General features: G+C 33.4%; 1 protein-coding gene across 1 annotated transcript; it reads right to left on the bottom strand.

The window, feature by feature from the left end:
- Positions 1–6067: 6067 nt before the first annotated feature.
- On the bottom strand, positions 6068–18589 carry LOC114325768 (uncharacterized). The gene is made up of 2 exons (XM_028273898.1): positions 18441–18589; positions 6068–6510 (listed from the first exon to the last, which is right to left on the bottom strand). Exons 1-2 carry the CDS (start codon positions 18492–18494, stop codon positions 6157–6159), a joined length of 408 nt encoding a protein of 135 aa, XP_028129699.1. The 5' UTR covers positions 18495–18589; the 3' UTR covers positions 6068–6156.
- Between the last annotated feature and the right edge of the window lie 1389 nt (positions 18590–19978).

Raw genomic sequence — 19978 nt, 5'->3', positions numbered from 1 at the left:
GTAAAAATTGCGAGGTTTTGTACTATTTTAAGCTTCATTACTAGGACTAATTTCCTATATATCCAATACTATTGGAGATTTTTTATTGAAAATGAACATGTAGCATTTTTATGGCAGAAACATCATAGATATTTTTAAATGCTTTAAATAAGTTATCCTCGAAAAATGTATAGTTTTCCGTTTTCCCGTCTTTTGACTTTGAAACTACAATATTTAGCATTTGACGAAGAAGAGCTAACATTATTATAAAGTATAGCTCGATTACTATTGGTCTCAAAGAAGATAAAAAAAACGGTTTTGTTTATTTTTTCAAAATGTGCATTTTTGTTAAGTAAAGTTGTTTTGATAAAACGAAAACCTTTGAAGTTATTAGCAGAAAACTTATTAAAAACATTGATTTTTTCGATATAAAACTAACACTTTCGACAGCGAATAAATCGAAAACTATTAATTTTATCAAAAAAGTGTATAGAACGTATTTGTTTAGAATGAATGTTTTTATTAACTTTTGCGGTCAAAATATAATAAAAAATTTTCACCCCCGAGATGGGGTGGCAACCACCCCCATGGTAAAAACGCCTTTCGGCAACATATAGATTTAGATCCTTGGACTATCCACTACTTATTCTCAAATTTTTAAGCAAATCGATCTGTGCTGTAAAAATTGCGAGGTTTTGCACTATTTTAAGCTTCATTACTAATAGGACTAATTTCCAATATATCGAATACTATTAGAGATTTTTTATTGAAAACGGACATGTAGCATGTTTATGGCAGGAACATCTTAAAAAAATATAGTGAAAGCGCATCCAATAAAAATTTTATGGGGGTTTTGTTCCCTTCAATTCCCCCAAACTTTTGTGTACGTTTCAATTAAATTATTATTGTGTTACCATTAGTTCAAAAATAGTGGTTTAACAGAATGATTTTAAAACTTTTTTTGCCTCCTAGTACAAGTCAGTTTTTATCGAGATATTTTGAATTTGTCAAATCCACCAAGTATTTGTACCTATATGGTTAAGTACGATTATAAATACTGTTGTATTACCTACCTTAAACAAGATTATAAAAAAGAAGAAGAGTTCCTTTTGACTATTGACTTTTATAAGATGTTATTACGTTTGAATGACGGATAAGTTCGTAACAATACATTTGTATTTTAATTAAAATAAAACTATTAAAATTAGTCTTAACTTCTATAAAGAGTTAATCCAGAGAACGAATAAAACATGGTGGCAGCTGATTTGTAAAAATACGGATGAGAAAACTCGAAAAATTTAGAGGTTGGTTAGTACAAAAATACAAAGTACGAAAACAGCACAGTTAAGCATCAATTGGGAAAAAAATGCCTGATAACGCTCCAGTTCAAGAATCACCGTCGATAAACCTCACTTTATCACCTCCCGAATCATTTAATTTCCATCCAAGTGATTGGGCACAATGGAAAAACCGTTTTCAACGTTTTAGACGAGGGTGTGGCCTTGATAAAGCATCTGATGGAAAACAAACTGATGTGTTAATTTATAATATGGGGGTAAGAGCTGAAGAAATATTCTCATCATTTTCACCAGTTCCAACTACATATGATGAGACATTAAAACAATTTGAAGATTATTTTATACCCCGTAGAAATATTATCTATGAAAGGGCCAAATTCCTAAATCATAAGCAAGGGAGTGATACTGCAGAGAAATTTATTACTGACTTACATAGTCTATCAAAAACATGTGATTGGGGGACTTTAAACAATGATATGGTTTTATTAGTGTTGATTATCGGAATGAGAGATACAAGCATAAGTGACAAACTGCAACTTGATGCTGCACTTACTCTCGAAAAAGCTGTAACCTGTCTAAGACAACATGAAGAACTGATCCGTCAAAAACAAAACCTAAATGAACCAAATGTTTCTGCTATAAGAAAACAATCAAATTGCCAACAGTCAAGTAAAGGTGAGAAAACGAAAAAATGCCCTAGCTGTGGATATGATTGGCATGATAAATTAGCAAACTGTCCTGCAAAAAATGCTAAATGTGGTACATGCAAAAATGAAGGACACTACAGCAAGATGTGTTATAAAAATAAAAAGTCCAAAAACAAAAATGTACATGCCATTCAGCAAGATTCAGAGCCTGATAGTGACGAAAACTCTTATGTACATGAAATTAAAGCGAGTGATGACAGGCATGTGTGGACACAAAAACTACAAGTAAGCTGCAAAGAGAGAATGCTTGAACCTGTCACATTCAAACTGGATACTGCTGCTGATATAACAATGGTACCTGTCCAAGTGCTGAGTAATGTAAACTACCTCTAAATGAATCTTCGAATAAAGTATTTAGTGCAAAAAAGCAAGAAAGATTCAAAATACTAGGTACAGTAAAATTAAAACTAAAATATAAAAATAGGGAAATTACAGAAACTGTATTTATCTCTGAAGAGATTGATGTCCCATTGTTGAGTAGGAAAGCATGCCAAGGCTTATATTTAGTAAAAAGAATTTATTCTATAAGCACTGAGACAAATTGGGTCGCAGAATACTCCTCATTATTCCAAGGACTAAGCAATATGGAGGGTGAATACAAAATTAAAATAAAGGAAAATGCTGAACCATATGCTATTTCTGTACCAAGAACTGTTCCAGTTCCATTGAGAGACCAAGTAAAGGAAGCTTTGGAAGAAATGCAGAGAAATGGTGTCATTGTTCTTGTAGATCATGCGACCGAATGGTGTGCCCCAATGGTAGTAAACATAAAGAAAGGAGGAAAAGGGGTCCGTATCTGTGTCGATCTGTCAAGATTAAATAAAAGTGTCAAACGTCAGTTTCACCCATTTCCCGTAGTAGAGCTACAACTTGCAGAGATTAGAAGGGCTAAATACTTTAGCAAACTTGATGCAAATCATGGATTCTGGCAACTTAATTTAGCCGAAGAATCAAGAGACTACACAACCTTTTTAACCCCATTTGGAAGATTTAAATTCCAGAAATTACCTTTCGGCATTACATCGGCACCAGAGGAATTCCAGAAAAGAATGTCACGGGTCCTTGAAGGAGCAAAAAATACTCTAGTCCATATAGATGATGTGCTGGTTTGGGGAAACACAAAAGAGGAACACGATGACTAAGGGCAATTGATTGAATAAGGGCAAAACTGAATTCTGTAAGCAGAAAATCGATTTCTTGGGATTTGTGTTGTCGAAGGATAGGGTAGCACCAGATCCAGGCAAGGTGAAAGCAATTGTAGACATGGAAGCACCAAAAAATGTCAAGGAAGTTCAACGTAACATTCCTGTAACATTCTGAAGTACTGTAACATTCCTAGCGAAATTTATCCCTAATAGGAGTGAGATTATGCAACCAATTACAAGGTTAGTTAGTCCAAGCAATGCATTTCTATGGGGCCCAGCACAAAAAGAGGCGTTCCAGAAAATAAAAGAATTGCTTATATCAGCACCTTGTTTAACAATGTATGATGCAAATAAACCTACAATCCTATCCAGTGACGCTTCTACCAAAGGACTGGGAGCTGTATTACTTCAAGTTGAAGGTGGTCATAAGAAACCTGTAGCATACATCTCGAGGACTTTGACTCCAGCTGAACAAAATTATGCAAACATAGAAAGAGAAGCACTAGCTCTGACCTGGGCAAGCGATCGACTAAAGAACTTTCTGATAGGAAAACAATATACCATAGAGAGCGATCACAAGCCACTTGTACAAATATTTAAAACTAAGCATCTCGATGATCTGTCCCCAAGACTTCAAAGGTTTAGAATGCGCATGATGCGTTATGACTACAATATTGTATATACCCCAGGGAAAAATTTATATATTGCTGATACTTTATCTCGTAAACCTATACCTTCAGAAGATGACAAAGAATTAGAAGAAGAAATCGATGCCTTCATTCATGGAGTCACTCTTGCAGGTATTCACACGTCTGACGAGAATGTAACACGAGTTGCTAACTCACAAAGCAATGATCAAACCTGTAATCAACTGAAGAACTACATAATGGGAGACTGGCCTCACAAGTCTGCATTATCAGGTGATGTTAAACCATACTACCCAGTACGTCATGAACTATCAGTTGTGGATGGTATCCTTCTTAGAGGAAACCGTATGATCATTCCATGTGAGCTCAGGGCAATGATGTTGGAAAAATTGCACGCTAGCCACTCTGGAATAACTAAAACTCGTCGTCGTGCTCTGGGAACGATGTGGTGGCCAGGAATTTCTCAAGAGATAGAAGCCAAAGTAAGATCTTTTCCTATCTGTATTCAAAACTCGACAAACCATCATGAACCTTTATTGCCAGCTAAATTTCCAGATTATCCATGGCAAGTGATATCAATGGACCTTTTTAAAACTGAAGGAAAATGGTATATCGTCGTAACTGATAACTATTCCAGATTTTTTGAAGTACTTCTTGTTCAGAACATGAGATCACAGGAAGTAATAAACATCTGCAAAACAATATTTGCAAGATATGGTATACCACAGTTGGTTTTTTCCGACACTGGAACACAATTTCATGCTGTTGAAACATCAGAGTTCCAACAGTTCGCAAGAGAATGGGGGTTCTCTACATCGAGAAGTAGCCCACAATTCCACCAAGCAAATGGCGCAGCAGAAGCTGCTGTAAAAGTCGCAAAAACCTTAATAAAGAAGAATAAGAACAACATAGAGATAGCACTTCTGTCCTATCGAAACACACCACTAGAGAACGGATTCAGTCCATCCGAAATGATGTTTGGAAAAAAATTGAGAGATAATCTACCATCAATCGCATTAGCTGAATTTAAATCATCAAAAAAGCTAATAAGCGCGGAGAGGAAGTACCGCTCGAAATACAAAAATTATATGATGGAAAACATGGACCGAAGAATTTGAGTCGACTTCAAATTGGTGATTTTGTATGGATCACAGACCTGAAACGACATGGTGAAATCATTAACGAAGTTAATCCAAGATCATACATAGTTAAGACTGCCATAAGCACCATAAGGAGAAACCGTTTTCATCTGATCCCTGCTCCATATCTAAGCAGTATCCCCGATGGAGTATTGAAACAACTGCCAGGGATTCAACAAACAAATTCGACTCCAGAAACTACACCGACTACTCAACAACTAACATCCCAAAGACCAACAAACATTGAGAAAGGTAGTCAGGAAGTGGAAAGTCACCCAACTCAACCCAAAACGCCTGTACGACTTCCAACGCCAACGAAAACTGATGGACCATTTAATATTGAGCAGAGTAAGAATACAACGCGCTCTGGGAGAGCAGTTGTCAGACCTTTACGCTATCGTGAAGATTAGTCAGTAGTTATGTTGAAGATGTATCATCTTGAAGGGGGATGTTGTATTACCTACCTTAAACAAGATTATAAAAAAGAAGAAGAGTTCCATTTGACTATTGACTTTTATAAGATGTTATTACGTTTGAATGACGGATAAGTTCGTAACAATACATTTGTATTTTAATTAAAATAAAACTATTAAAATTAGTCTTAACTTCTATAAAGAGTTAATCCAGAGAACGAATAAAACAAATACCTGTTAATAATATTCAAATTTATTTATATTTTACATTTTTACGTATATTTTAAAACATATTAAATCTCGATAAGTGACATCGAAAAAATACTAGGAGGAAATTTTTTTTTTAAAAACGTTGTGTTTATTTAATGATACCACAATAATAATTTAATTGAAACGTACACAAAAGTTTGGGGGGTTTAAGGAGACAAAACCCCATAAAATTTTTATGGGGTGTACAAATTTCACTGTTATTTGTTTAAGATGTTCTTGCCATAAGAATGCCACATGTCCATTTTCAATAAAAAAATCACTAATAGTTATCCATATTATTGAAAAAAAAATCGATTGTCATTTTGTAACTTCAAACGACTGTAACTTTTTTTATGTGCACATACATATGTACTAAGGTTAGGTGCAATCGATCTATTTTTGGCCCCGAATACGTGATTTAATTGATTACCAGCTATTTTGTTACATCCTGTATATTTTATACTACACCAAATTTGATAAAAAATAAAGATTTAAACAAAAGGAATATATTTTATTACACCATGTGAATATACATACATATATATATGTATTTATTACACATTATTTTTTTTAGATAAATCAACCATCACGACCCATTATTTGTAAAATGGCTTGGAAACATCTATCAAAATTAATAGCTTTAACTTCGGCAGGTAGAAGACCTTGATACGCGCCACATCTTCTAAACTCTTCCTTACGACCCTTGTCATCAGTAACTCCTGCAATGTGTAGCTCGTACGGACCAGGAAGAATGTCTCCATTCAGATCCATATATCCCAATCTACGATGAACACAAAGAACTTGCCTGCCAGTATCAGGGGTTATGATCCCAAGTTTAACGTTTGTGAGTTCATCTACTGTTGAACCTAATTCCCTTTTGCATTCTCCGATGGCGTCCTGTACTCTATAGTATTCAGGATAGCGAATTTGAGCCTGTGGAAAAAGAAAATGGTAGAATAAATCTAGATTAAAATAAAGTATACAAAAAATTAACAATAATATGATACGAATTTAGTCTTCATTGTGTTTATTTTGCTACACATCTCTAACAACTTCCCTTCTCTTATCAGCTGAAGCGATACTATTAACAATATACATATTAGAGCTAAGTTATAGATATATGTTTTAGAATTTAGAAATTTACTCTTGCACAGGCTTGTTGATATATACACCTACATGTTTTTAATTTTCTACACATTTCGGCAAACAGTTTTCATTGAGCGGTAATTAATAGCTGAGCCATTTGAATGTATGAATGTCCTAGTATCTATTGATACGCATTTAATCTTTTTTGTAAATGTTGTATAATATCAAAGTCATTACATTGGCTTGAATGAGATCATTCTGATGTGTTATTTATCTGCCATTTTTTCCATTAAGAGTTAAAGGAAGCTGCAAATAAGACAAATGAGTTTGCTATCTTTTGTCATTTTATACAGTTTTTGAAAGAGTTTCTTGTGGTTAATGGTTACACAAGGACTGGTAAGATCTAAAATGATAAGATCTAAAGCAATAAACACACAACCCTCATTTCATGACCCTTCCCAATTTCTACGTCACTGGCCGAATTGCCATTTTAGTGCAATTTTTAGATTGCAAAATACTCTCTATGTAAATAACATACTCCTTACTCGTAACGATAAAGTCATTAGTTTTTGAGATATTTGAAGTTAAGTAATATGTACCTAACGGGCACGACATGTAAGTAGGGTGCGAACAGACAACGGAAACACCCATTACGTAAACATAGAACGAGGAGTTCGTCAAGGGTGCATTCTGTCCCCTCTACTATTTAATGTCTATGCCGAACATATCATCAGAGCTTCTCTCGAAGATCGCCTTGAAGGTGCCAGAGTCAATGGAATCATCATTAACAATGTAAGGCATGCCGATGACACCGCAGTATTAGTGGAAACAGAAGACCAACTAAAAATATTAATGAACATACTATCAGAATAAAGTCACAGACTGGGCTTGTATATTAACCTTTCCAAAACACAAATCATGGTGTTCCACAAGAACCCCCATGAACAAATTACACCCAACATACAAGTAAATGGTATCACCCTTCAGAGTTCCCAAAGCCTCATATACGGTATGCGGCAAAATAAACAGTACAGAAAATCGTATGCCTCAAATTTTGTATGTGTCATGTGCCGAAACGTGTTAAGTGATTTCTGAACATTGGTATACCGTTTGTGAATATCATGTTAATGCTAGTTACTTCAGGATGATTCTCAGTTATGCAGAAAAAAGTTTTATGGTGGAGTACTATTTTCGGTAATAGGAAAAGGTCATGAAAACGGTCCAAGCTTAAAATCAACAATTGTTTTAGCAGGATGGGACAACCTGTCACACTGCCAGGGAGTCTCTTCGAATACTGTGCGATCATTTTGGGAGTTGCCACTCACCAAAATTAACGCCACCAGATGCGTAAATATGGGGAATGCTGAAGGAGTCAGACAGATACATCGTCTACCATTTCGGAATTGCGGACTAGAATTAAAGATTTTTTCGTGCCAGAGGCATTGGTGAATCTAAAAATTTGGCTTGGGAGGGGAAATTTGCCTTAGGGGGAACTTCCAATGAAAAACCAACCAAAAAACCATAAAAAAGATAATCTCAGACTACATTTTTTTTAAACATCCTTTATTTACTGAAATCTGTTTTTACAATTAAAAAAAAAAAAACAATAAGCAATAGGTTTATCACATTAACATAGTGGAAATCCATCCAGTGATGAAAATCCTTTGCGATACATTTCTGATAAAAATATCTGAGATCTAAATAACAATTTACAAAAACATATTTTACGAACATAAAAAAAACATCAATAGTTAAAATACACACACATTAAATTCTATAGTCTACGTTTCAGTAATTACAGGTACAGAAAGGTCTAATGGGTCACGGCGTTTTAGTCTTCCTCTCCTGGGTCGCTTAAGTAGGTCTTGCGGAAGCGTATTTGGATGCTTCAGTAGTCTATTTTTGTAGGTTCCACTGAGTGAGACAACGGTGTCTTTAATGTTTTGGATCTGAAGGTCTCGATGTATAACATAATTAGGCACATACCACGGAGCGTTAGTAATATGTCTCAAGACTTTTGATTGAAAACGCTGAAGTTTCAGTAAATGGGAATTAGATGCTGTACGCCATATCTGAATACCGTAAGTCCAAACTGGCTTTAGGACAGGAAAATGTATTGGTTCATGAACAAAAACTCCAACTTAAGTCTATACAATAAATTATTATTGTATAAGTCTATCCCCAGACTACATAAAAAACATAAATATCAACTTATAGGTATAAAGTTTCATTAATTTTATTAACTAGGGTGTTTATTGGGTTGAGTCTGTCTTTTGATGGTTTCGGTTTGATGTGAGCTAATATATTTTTATGTTTGAACAATTTTTTTCTTTAATTTTGAACTTTGTTAGGGGGGAAACTTCCTCAATTTCCCACTCCGTAGATCCGCCACTGGCCAGAGGTCATCTTTAGCATCTGTTTTATCGGTAACGCGCGTCGTCGTGAATAATGTTTGCGAGGCTATATCATGTATACTAGATATATAAATAATCATAAACATTTCAATATTCATTTCAGTACTGCTTATTTTGCCGCATACTGTCCCTGGGCAGAGACCTAAACAGTCAGCTAGACCACTCAAAATATATTAGAAGACGCATTGAAATAGCAAGGTCTGCCTTCATGAACATGCTTAAAATGCTCTGTAACCCCAAGCTATCAGTCATAATTAGATTGAGAACATTAAAGTGTTATGTGTGGTCTCTATTACAATATGGCTGTAAGATCTGGACATTAAAACAGTATGACGTCAACAAACTGAATTTATTCGAAATGTGGATGTACCGCCGAATGCTAAGAATATGCTGGACCAGCAAAACTACAAATGAAGAAGTACTGGAAATAATGAACACATGTCCTCAACTGGTCAGTACAATCAAAATTAGGAAGACGTCATATCTAGGACACATAATGCGCCATAGGGAATTTGAGCAGCTCCAGGTAATATTAGAAGGCAAAATCGAAGGTAAAAGGGGTATAGGAAGAAAGAAACAATCGTGGCTCCGAAACATCAGAGATTGGACCCACACAACAGGGAATGACTCGGACCCACAGGGTGATTGATTAGTGGGGTAAAGCTCCGTAGATCCGTTATAGTAATAGATAGCAATAAAACTTAATAAAAACTTAATAAAACTTAATAACAAAAATTGTAGCCAACATTGAGCTTCACATTTCAAAATGAATTAGAATGTTACAAGGTGTTCGATAACATAGTGGCAGACCAAACTTATGTTTTTTTAAATGGAACACACTGTATTTTATTTTATATTCGAAATGTTTTTAACTTCTCCATTACAAAAGTATAAAGGTTTGTTAGGTTATACATGGTATTTACAAAGTTATAACCAATTTTGTATGAAAATGGTAACAAGTTCAACTCACTGCCATATTGTTTTATTTATTGCCAAATTTTTTATAAATGATTGATATTGCTAATTTTTTTTATATTAAATACAGGGTGACAAAACGCAAGTACATTATTTTCGGGTATAATGTCACAAGAGTGAGAATAAATTGAAAATAATGCGACAGTTTTTCGAAAATTTGTTGACTGGCAATAGACACGAGAGCAAGCAGGGCTCGAGTGGCTTTTGCCCAATGACAACAAATTTGAGTAAAAATAAAGCATTATTTTCTTATTTATTCTTACTGTCGTGTGATATTCGTAAGATTATTTTCTAATACGTATATTATGGATATTTTCTTAAATGTGACAGTTGTCAAAACTAGGAAACTGGTTGCCATTAAACAAAAACAATCTACTTAAAAAAATTCTATCGGTAATTTTCTACGGTAGATAATTCTCAGTATAATTTTAATTTGATTGGACAGAATTAAACACGTGACCAAGTATCGTAATATACGATTGGAAGTTAAAATCATCAAAAAATAATCTAAGTAATTTTTAATGGAACACCTTGTATTTTATGTCACTATCGAAAAGTACGATTACCGCACTTTAATTTTGATAAAACCTTCTCTATGTCTAAATTTATTAGTTTTCAAGATATTTGAATTTTTCAGAGCAAATTATTAATTACGGGGCTCAATCCTTATAAATTGTCTAAAACTGACAATTTACGATTACTGATTATCAATCTTGTAATAAATGTAACATTGTAGCAAATAATGAAAGAAATATAATTTATTAGTAATAAAATTATACAAAACAAACACAACCACATCATACAACATTTTTGAAACACTTAGAAACTACTTTTGTATGTAAGTGTAACAAATAAAGAATAAAAAATAATTTATTATGTAGTTATAAATTTTACAATAAAACACAAACTAAAAAATAAAAAAAATTTGTGAAAACAATTAAAAACTACTTTTTTTATGTAAATGTAACAATGTAACAAATAAAGAACGAAAATAATTATTTTCCTAACTAGTGCGGAAAGTAATACTTTCCCGCACGAGACTGCCGTTGACCCGAACGACGCGATAGCGGAGTTTGGGCAAGCAGTCGAATGCGGGGAAGAAACTTTCCGCATGAGTTAGGAACAATATTTTTTCTAGGGCCGTACGTTTGGAAAAAAGCCGCAACAAATAGAGTTATTTCAGTTTCTATTTAGGAATGAAAATACACAAATTAATTCTTTGACAAGGTTATCAAAACCAAACTTTCAATATAATTATTTACCATGACGACGATCTTGGTTTCCATGACGATGATTCAAAACGACTGTTATTGTCTACTGATTTGACTTTCGAATATTATGTCATGAATACCTACAGTGACAAGAACATTCAGAAATGAATTAATTTGAACAGGTAACGGTCAACAAAATGGATATGGATGTATTATGTACGTATTCATTTCTTTCATTGTTGGATATCATCAATATCGTGAATTATGGCTTCAAAAGACACTGAGGGGACAATAAAAAAAGATAACGCAATGATAAAACATTTAATCAACCAACGTAGCTACATTTAAGCCAAGGTTTTTTAAAATAGCAGAAAAATTTTGAAATATTTGGGAGAGATCTAAGATACTAAGAATGTTTAAGTTATATTTAGGATAATAACTGGTATGGAATTAAAATAGCTAAAGAAATCATTCGGTCTAAAAATAGGAAGATAGTAAAATGGCAAATTATAGAAGAGTACTTACTAACGGTAAGACGATAAAAGAAATATTAGAAGAGAGAGAAAAGATGATGAAAATATAAAATAAACAGATTTTAAAATACAAAAGAAGTTAATAATAATGGAAAACATAGTAGTAAAACGATGCCTTCATATCCAATATATCAGCTATCCCATGAGAGAAAGAGTAGTTTGGTTCCATTACTTACTTTTTGAGTTATTTGCGAAAAACCGTCTAAAAACGTTTTTTTTTGAAAAATAAACATATTCACTCGCAAATATTTCGAAACGTATTGATTTAGTGGAAAAACTCGGGGTCTCACCCCGAGGAAAAAGGCACACATCGGCAGAATATCACTATTTTTGTTTGACATGTTAGCGATGTGTATGCCAAATTTTATGTCAGTCCATGCAAATTTTAGGGCAGTCCAAGTTTGTAGGTTTTGCAATATTTGTTTAATTTAGTAATATTTTGTATTTTGATAACGATAAATGATAAATTTTGATAAATTTTGGCTCATTTTCCAATTACAATAGTAAATTTTACCGTGAGTGAGTGAACTATAAATAAAGAGGAAAGCTTCGAAACGAAAAAAAGTGCAACATGAAGAACGTGAAGACGCCTATATGAAGAAAGTTCTTAAGAATAGGGCTTTTCATCGACACTCCTTTGTTTCGAGCTGCTGTCATATGTTGTATAATCTGTATATATGAATATTATACACAGATTATACAACATATGACAGAATTTCGAAACAAACGAGAGTCGATGAAAAGTTCTATTATTTGAAAATAGATTTTTAAGAAAATAGAAATTCCCTTCCCTAACAATATTGATCATTTATATGAATAATATGAATCGCTAAAAATGTTTGCAAGAAGCAGCATTTGAAGCAGTGCAAAAGCAAATCAAATGCAAAAGCAATTATACCAAGAATGTTTCAAGACAAAATAAAATATAAACGAAAACAAGCAGGCGTACAAAAAAAATTCTAAAAAGAGTCTTGGGAAAGAAACTGCCACCGAATACATACTTATCTAGGAAAAACCAGAAGCACAGAGAGCGGGAAATCGATAAAAAATTGAGAAAAGAAAAGAATAAATACGTAATACAGAGCATCAAACCCGAAGACTGAGAAGAGTATTTTAAAGGACTTTTAGCAGAGAATAGAATTTCAAAACATAACCAAAGATAGAATTGCAATAGTAGCCGCGCCAATAAGATTAACAACGGAAGAAATTAAAAATGTATGTAAACATCTGAAAAAGAATAAAGCATCAGGACCAGGGAATATATCCGGAGACTTGTTTAAGTACGGAACGAACAGATTACATAAAGCTACAACAAAGACGAAATGTCTAAGGAATGGAAAACATCATATCTCAGTAATATGCTTCTTTTCATGAGAATTTTTCAGTGCGTCACAAATGATAGAAAAAAAAGGTAAGTCCGTGATAATATACATTTTAGTGACATGACATTTTAGTTAAATCTGACAGTTGTCAAATTTTACTTGCAATTTGGCATAAAAACAAGTCAATTGTGTTTATTGCATTTATAAAATGGTATTTTCTTTGATTTATATCATCATCATCATCAGGGCTTTTCATTCCAGGTGGAATGTTTGCCGCTCTTACTTAGAGCTCTCAGATTCGCTTATTGCGGTGAATCACTCCGCATTCCACTTGTATGTTGTCAAAGTTTGTTATATAACTTGGCTTTCGTTACTATTTTCTTCCACTCATTTCGATATGTGCATAGTTCCCTCCAGTTTCTCACTTCCAGAATTTTGATATCTCTCATGACCTGGTCCTCCCATCTCTCTCTGGGTCTTCCTCTTGGTCTTTCAGTTGCCGGTTTCCATTTGGTGATCTTCTTAATCAGTCGGTCGTTTTTCCTTCTTTCTATGTATCCCAGCCATCTCAGCCTCTGTGATTTAATAAATCTAACTATATCTTCTCCCTTCATTATGTCTCTTAGTTCATGGTTCATTCTTCTTCTCATTTCTCCGTTGTCCATTCTTATCGGGCCCATAATGCGTCTGAGGATCTTCCTTTCGAATATTCTCAATTTTTCTTCATCTTTTTCCGTGAGGCACATTGTCTCAGCTGCGTACGTAACTACTGGTCTGATTGCAACTCTGTATATTTTCAGTTTTGTATTTCTGGATAAGTTCTTGTCCTTCATAAGCCTATGATATCTCCAGTATGTTTTGTTGCCTGTTAGTATTCGTTCCGTTACTTCTTCACTTCTCTTGTTTTGGCCATTCACTATTACTCCCAAATATTTAAATTGTTGGACTCTTTCAAAAGTGTAGTTTTCTATTTTGATTTCTCTCATCCTGTTATCTTCTCTTCTAGAGCAGAGTAGCTATTTTGTTTTTTCTTCGTTAATTTCTAGACCTCTTTTCCGTGCTTCTTTTGCCAGGATTGTTACTGCTTCTTTTAATCTTTCCTTGTCTCTTCCCATAAGAACTAAATCATCTGCATATGCAACTATTTGTGTTGAGGAGTGGGCTATAGTTCCTTTAATTTTGCTGGCCTTGACTGTTCCTTCTAGTGCTATGTTGAATAATGTGGTTGACAGGGAGTCGCCTTGTCGCACTCCTGTTTCTATTGCAATTGATTTTGTGCTACCTTCTTCTGTTGTTACTTTGGCTCGAGCTCCATCCATGGTCATTTTTGTTAATCTGATTAATTTTGCTGGTATATCTTGATTTTTCATTTCAATAAATAATTTGTTTCTTCCAATACAGTCAAAGGCTTGTCTGAAGTCTACGAAGAGGATGTGGAGTTCTATGTTGTGTTCGTGGCATTTTTCGATTGTTTGTGTAACTATGTGGATCGCATCTGTAGTGGATCTGCCTTCTCTGAATCCTTGCTGGTAGTCCCCAATTTTTTTCTCTGTGAATTGATTAAGTTTTTGTTTGATGAGGGCTGTTAGAATTTTATATGTTGTACTCAGTAGAGATATTGCTCTATAATTGTTACAGTTTGCTACTTCTCCTTTCTTAAATATTGGTATAATTCTGCCTTCTTTCCAATCCTCGGGCATTTCTTCTGCTTCCCATATTCTAATTATTAGGTTATAGATGCTTGTTAATAACTTTTCCCCTCCGTTTTTAATTAGTTCATTGGGAATTTCATCTGGGCCTGGTGTTCTTTCCTCTTTCATTTTTTGAATGATGGCTAAATATTCATCATGTGTTGGCATCCCTATTTCATTATCTCTAATGTCTTCCATTGTGCCTACCTCCTCTTCCGGGCTTTCTTTGCATCTATATAGTTCTGTGAATTGTGTTTCCCATGATCTATTGTCAATTTTAACTACTGGTCTGCCTTTTCTTTGTTGAGCTTTTAGGTATCCAAATAGTTTGGCGCTGTCTTTACTATTAATTTCTAGTTCCTTTAACAGCTCTTCGATCCATAGTTTTTTTTTGTTCTTGCAACAATTATAGGCTGCTTTCTTTTTTTCTTTATATTCGTTTCGATGATGCACTTCTTTAGTTGATATTCATTTATCTCTTGCTTGGTTTTTCTGTTTGATTTTGTTTTCGCATTCTGCATCAAACCACTCTTTCCTTCTTTTTATTTCCCTCTGTCCTAGCACTTCTTCAGCTGAATTTAAAATGGATTCTTTTATATTTTTCCATATGTCCTCTGTGTTATTTGCTTGTGTTAGGTTTTCCTTTAGGGTTGTCTCATATTGTTCTCTTAGTTCCTGTACTTTTAACTTCTCCAGATTCCATCTTCTTTTGTTTTGTCTTGTTCTCTCTGCTTTAATTATCTCCATTTTGATTTCTCCTATTACTAGAAAATGGTCTGTGTCCGCGTTTGCTCCTCTATATGATCTGACATCGTGCATTATTGCTTTCCATTTTTTGGATATTAGTATGTGATCTATCTGATTGCCATCTGTTGTGCCAGGTATCAACCATGTTACTTTATGCTCTCTTCTGTGCATGAAGTTTGTACTTATAATGTAACTGTTTGTTATTGCTGCTAGTTGGCATAATTTTCTTCCGTTATCATTTGTCTCGTCATGAATAGTTTCTTTCCCTGCTACTTCCTTATACTGGTTTTCTTTGCCTACTTTTGCATTGAAGTCACCAACCATTAGAACTATATCATTTCTGGGTAATCTTTCATATAATTCTTCCAGTTGTTCATACAATTCAATATTATCATTTTCTGGTGCATTTTCTGTGGGTGCATATATGCTTATGATTGTCATATTGGCTTGTTTGTTTTCTACTTTTATATACGACATTCGTCCATTTATCGCTTTAAATTCTATAACTTTGTCCCTAATCTTACTGCTAACCATGAATGCTGTACCGTTTTTTCCTTACTTGTTTTCTCCCGAGTAGTATATTGTGTAGTTTTTCTTTTTGATATTTCCTTCTCCCTTCCATCGTACTTCTTGTAGTGCTAGTATGTCTATTCTGTATCTTTACATTTCTCTTGCTACCTCTTCCATTTTTCCTGGTCTCAATAATGTTTGAACGTTCCAGGTTCCTACTTTTACTCTATTTTTCTTCTTGGTTTTTCTTTTATTATATCTCTTTTTCTTATGTTTGATTCGTTGTTCTTTTTCCGTGCTAGTTTCGTTTTCAGGTTTTCATTCATTTGCTTTACAATCTCTTTACATTCCATAAATGCGTTTTCCATATTCGTTTGCCGGTATGTTTTAGTGATACTAGTCGTTTGTTCTTTACTATGTGCTACTTTTACATACAATCTCAGTTTTTTGGCTTTGTGCCGGAATTATGTGCAGTCTTGGTTATTTTCGCCATATTTTCTGATTCATTTTCGTCATCTCCTGGTGATCTTTCCGTATATGTTCTTCCTCTGGGTTTTCCTTGAGGTGTTTTAGTATTCATCATTTCGCTTTGTGTCCTCTTGTATCCTAAGCTTTCCACAGTATATGTTTTGTCGTTTATTTTTAGCTTATTATAATTTAGCGATGCCTTCTGACCCCTTTCTCTTTCTTCCTTTAAGTGTTGTTTCAGTATTTTTCTCTGGTCTTGTATCTCCTTGGAATAATCTTCACTTAGGTAAATGTCTGTTCCTTTTAGTCTTTTCGATTGGTTCAATATTTCAGTTCTTTTGGAACCGCTTTTAAGTTCCAGTAGTATAGGTCTCGGTAACTGTCTTAGGGGATCTCTTTGTATACCAACGCGTTTTATGTCTATTATGTCTGTGTGTTCATTTAGTGGAACTTGGATTTTAATTGCCATATTTTGTATACTTTTTATCATATCATTTTCTTGTTCACCGTCTTTCTCTGTTATACCGTATACTATAATATTTTTCTTTCTTACCTCTCTTTCTAGATCTTCTATTCTTTTTTCGTGTACTTTATTTTCTGATTTTAATGCTGATGCTTGATTTATATAGTCTTTTAAATTGTTCAGATTATATTCGTAGATATATTATATAATTCGGAAATTATTTTATTTTCGATTATAGCGCTATCTATTGACAACTAGAATAAATGTTATAAATGTCACCGACGTGCGTTTTTTTCTGTCATATACAATTTAATGCGTTAGAAAGAAATCGAAAAACTGTGACGCACTGAAAGATCCTCATGAGAAAAAGCATATACATAAAAACGGAGACAAAAGCAACTGTGAAAATTGCCGAAACAGATATATGTAAAAATTTTGAATAATCGAATCGGTAAAGCATATTTAGATTCTGAAGGAGAAAACTAACAGGATTTAGTATAGCTCGATGCAATAATGACCATTTTCTCCTTAACACAAATAATAGAAAAAATATATGGCACAGAATCAAGAAATTCACAAGAATATGACAAGAGAGTGAGAAGAAATTGACAATAATGCGACAATTTTTCGAAAACTATTGCCAAATCGAAACATGTTTGAGAAACAAATTGGAGCATTACGTTCTTATTTATTCTTACTATCGTGTGATATTCGACTGATTATTTTTTATTACTTACATACAAAATTGAAGTATTTGTAAATAAACATTCAGTTACATTTATCCTAATTAATGTGACACACATTTATCAACTTGTCAAAGTTAACAGCACAATTTAGAAAATATTTAGACGAAGATATCAATAAAATAGTTACAATAACAATTAATTACAAATTCAGTTTTATTCATGAAATAATTTTACGGAAGTACATTTAAGCGCTTAAAATTGCCCATTTGTGTTGTCCTCATGACAATTTGACAGTAGATGCAGAACTAAAAGTTTATTATGGTTTATTTTCTTAAATGTGACAGTTGTCAACACTAGGAAACTCGTTGTAATTAAACAGAAACACAATACCTAAAAATTCTTCCCAGTATAATAATGTAGGAAGAATATTCCCGGTATAATAATAATCTGATTGGACAGAATGACATACGTGATGATAAATCTAACTAAAACAAAGGATACCAAAGGAAATTCTAAAATGGACAGTAGAAGGCAAAACAAATTTTTAGACGGAGAATAAGTTCGAATGAGGGAAAGAGAGATAGAAGAGGATCAATGAAACGATTGGATGAAGGGATTATTGGAAGTCGGAAAACGGTGGAGGGAGAACGTTACAAACCGACATGTATGTAGAAGTAATAAAATAGATCAAATTCAGACTAGTGAAAGAATAATAATAGGAAAATGCAAAATACTTTAGCACAATAACAATTCTTACCTCTGTTAAGCAGACCATAAGACCAGCGATAATTAAAACACACGCCAGTTTCATCTTGGTTTAGTTGATTTAAAGAGCAGGAGATTTATATGAACACAATAATTTATTTTCTTTCACAGTTCTATTTTATAGCTATTTTTGCATAACTAGTATCAGAACCGTACGCAGGGCTGTGTTGAAAATTTCAAGTGCATTCAACATTTTCTTTAAATAAAGTATTACTAGATAATACAATGGGATAGAAAGATTATTTAAGAAGCAAGCTAACAGACCGAGTAAGGATTGACGAGTTCAGAACAAAATGTAGTGTCCAGGATATAAACAAGTGGGCACTAAACAGAAAAAAAAAAGAATGTGTGTGTACTTTGTACGCACGTAAGAAGTTATACTTCTATTATATGATTTCTTAAAAATAAATATACTTTAAACAGTTTGTTTTAATTCTTTTTAAACACCAAACTAATTTTGTGCTTACCGCTTTCATAAAAATAAAAAAAAAGTATAGGATTGCTCCGGATTCGAACTCAAGACCTCTCGATCTCTGGCCGAATGCTATACCAAATACGCTACGAGGACAGGGTTGCCAATTTAGTAGATTTTCTACTAGATCTAGTAGAATTTCTTGTGATTTAGTGGGAAAATTTTAAATCTAGTAGGTTTTAGAATCTGGTAGAAAATATAGTAGATTTTAGTAGGTTTTAAAGGAATCTTTTATTTTGACAAATGACAATGACATTAAATATTTTTATTTTTGTAAAAAATTATAAAAATAACCTCTAAAATGTGCTAAAATTCTATTTTTGTTACCTGTAATATATATAAAAAGACCATGAAAAAGAGTAAAACGTTGAATTTAATTAGTATTTTGTCATTTAAAGAGCAATATAACCCATAATACTCATCCTACAATATTATGGAAGTGCATTTAGAAAAAATACTCTATTTTAGGAGTTGTCAAATACTTTTGTATATTATGGATTATGGGCACATAAAATCGGGAATTTATGGACAATGTATTGTTAGGGAATATCCAGTTCCCAACTACCTATTAATGACACCATAGCAGAATCTTCGACAGCAGTTGAAGTGCTTTTTAATCAATCATAAATTGCTTCAATTGTTATTGAAAGAAGGTTTGGTATTTTAAAGAGATTTTTCGTATTAATATGTGAAACGAGATGCAATGCAACATACCTTTTGTTCCAATAATAGCAGCTTTACAAATATTGCAGTTGTTTAGAGAAAACATTGAAATATTGGCAACTGAGCCTGCGGTTATTAATTCGAACAAACTGTGGCAGTACATTTATACATTTTTAACCAGAAGAAAGTCTAGTGCAACTTTTTGTGTAGTGTGTGTTTGTTTGTTTTAAAATGTTGCCATTTAAGGCAAATACAGTAAAACCTCCGTTAACCGAAACCTTTTTAACCAAAACATCGTTTAACCGAAATGGCTGACAGTTTCAATAATTTTGTCAATATAAAGGAAATCAATCAAAAAGCAATAAAATCAAGGAAAATGAACATGTTTAGAGTGT

This window comes from Diabrotica virgifera, chromosome 1 (genome assembly GCF_917563875.1).
Source record: "Diabrotica virgifera virgifera chromosome 1, PGI_DIABVI_V3a".
NCBI classification, from domain to species: domain Eukaryota; kingdom Metazoa; phylum Arthropoda; class Insecta; order Coleoptera; family Chrysomelidae; genus Diabrotica; species Diabrotica virgifera.
The sequence above is the reverse complement of the archived record's forward strand: the minus strand, read 5'-3'. Positions and strand labels throughout refer to the sequence as shown.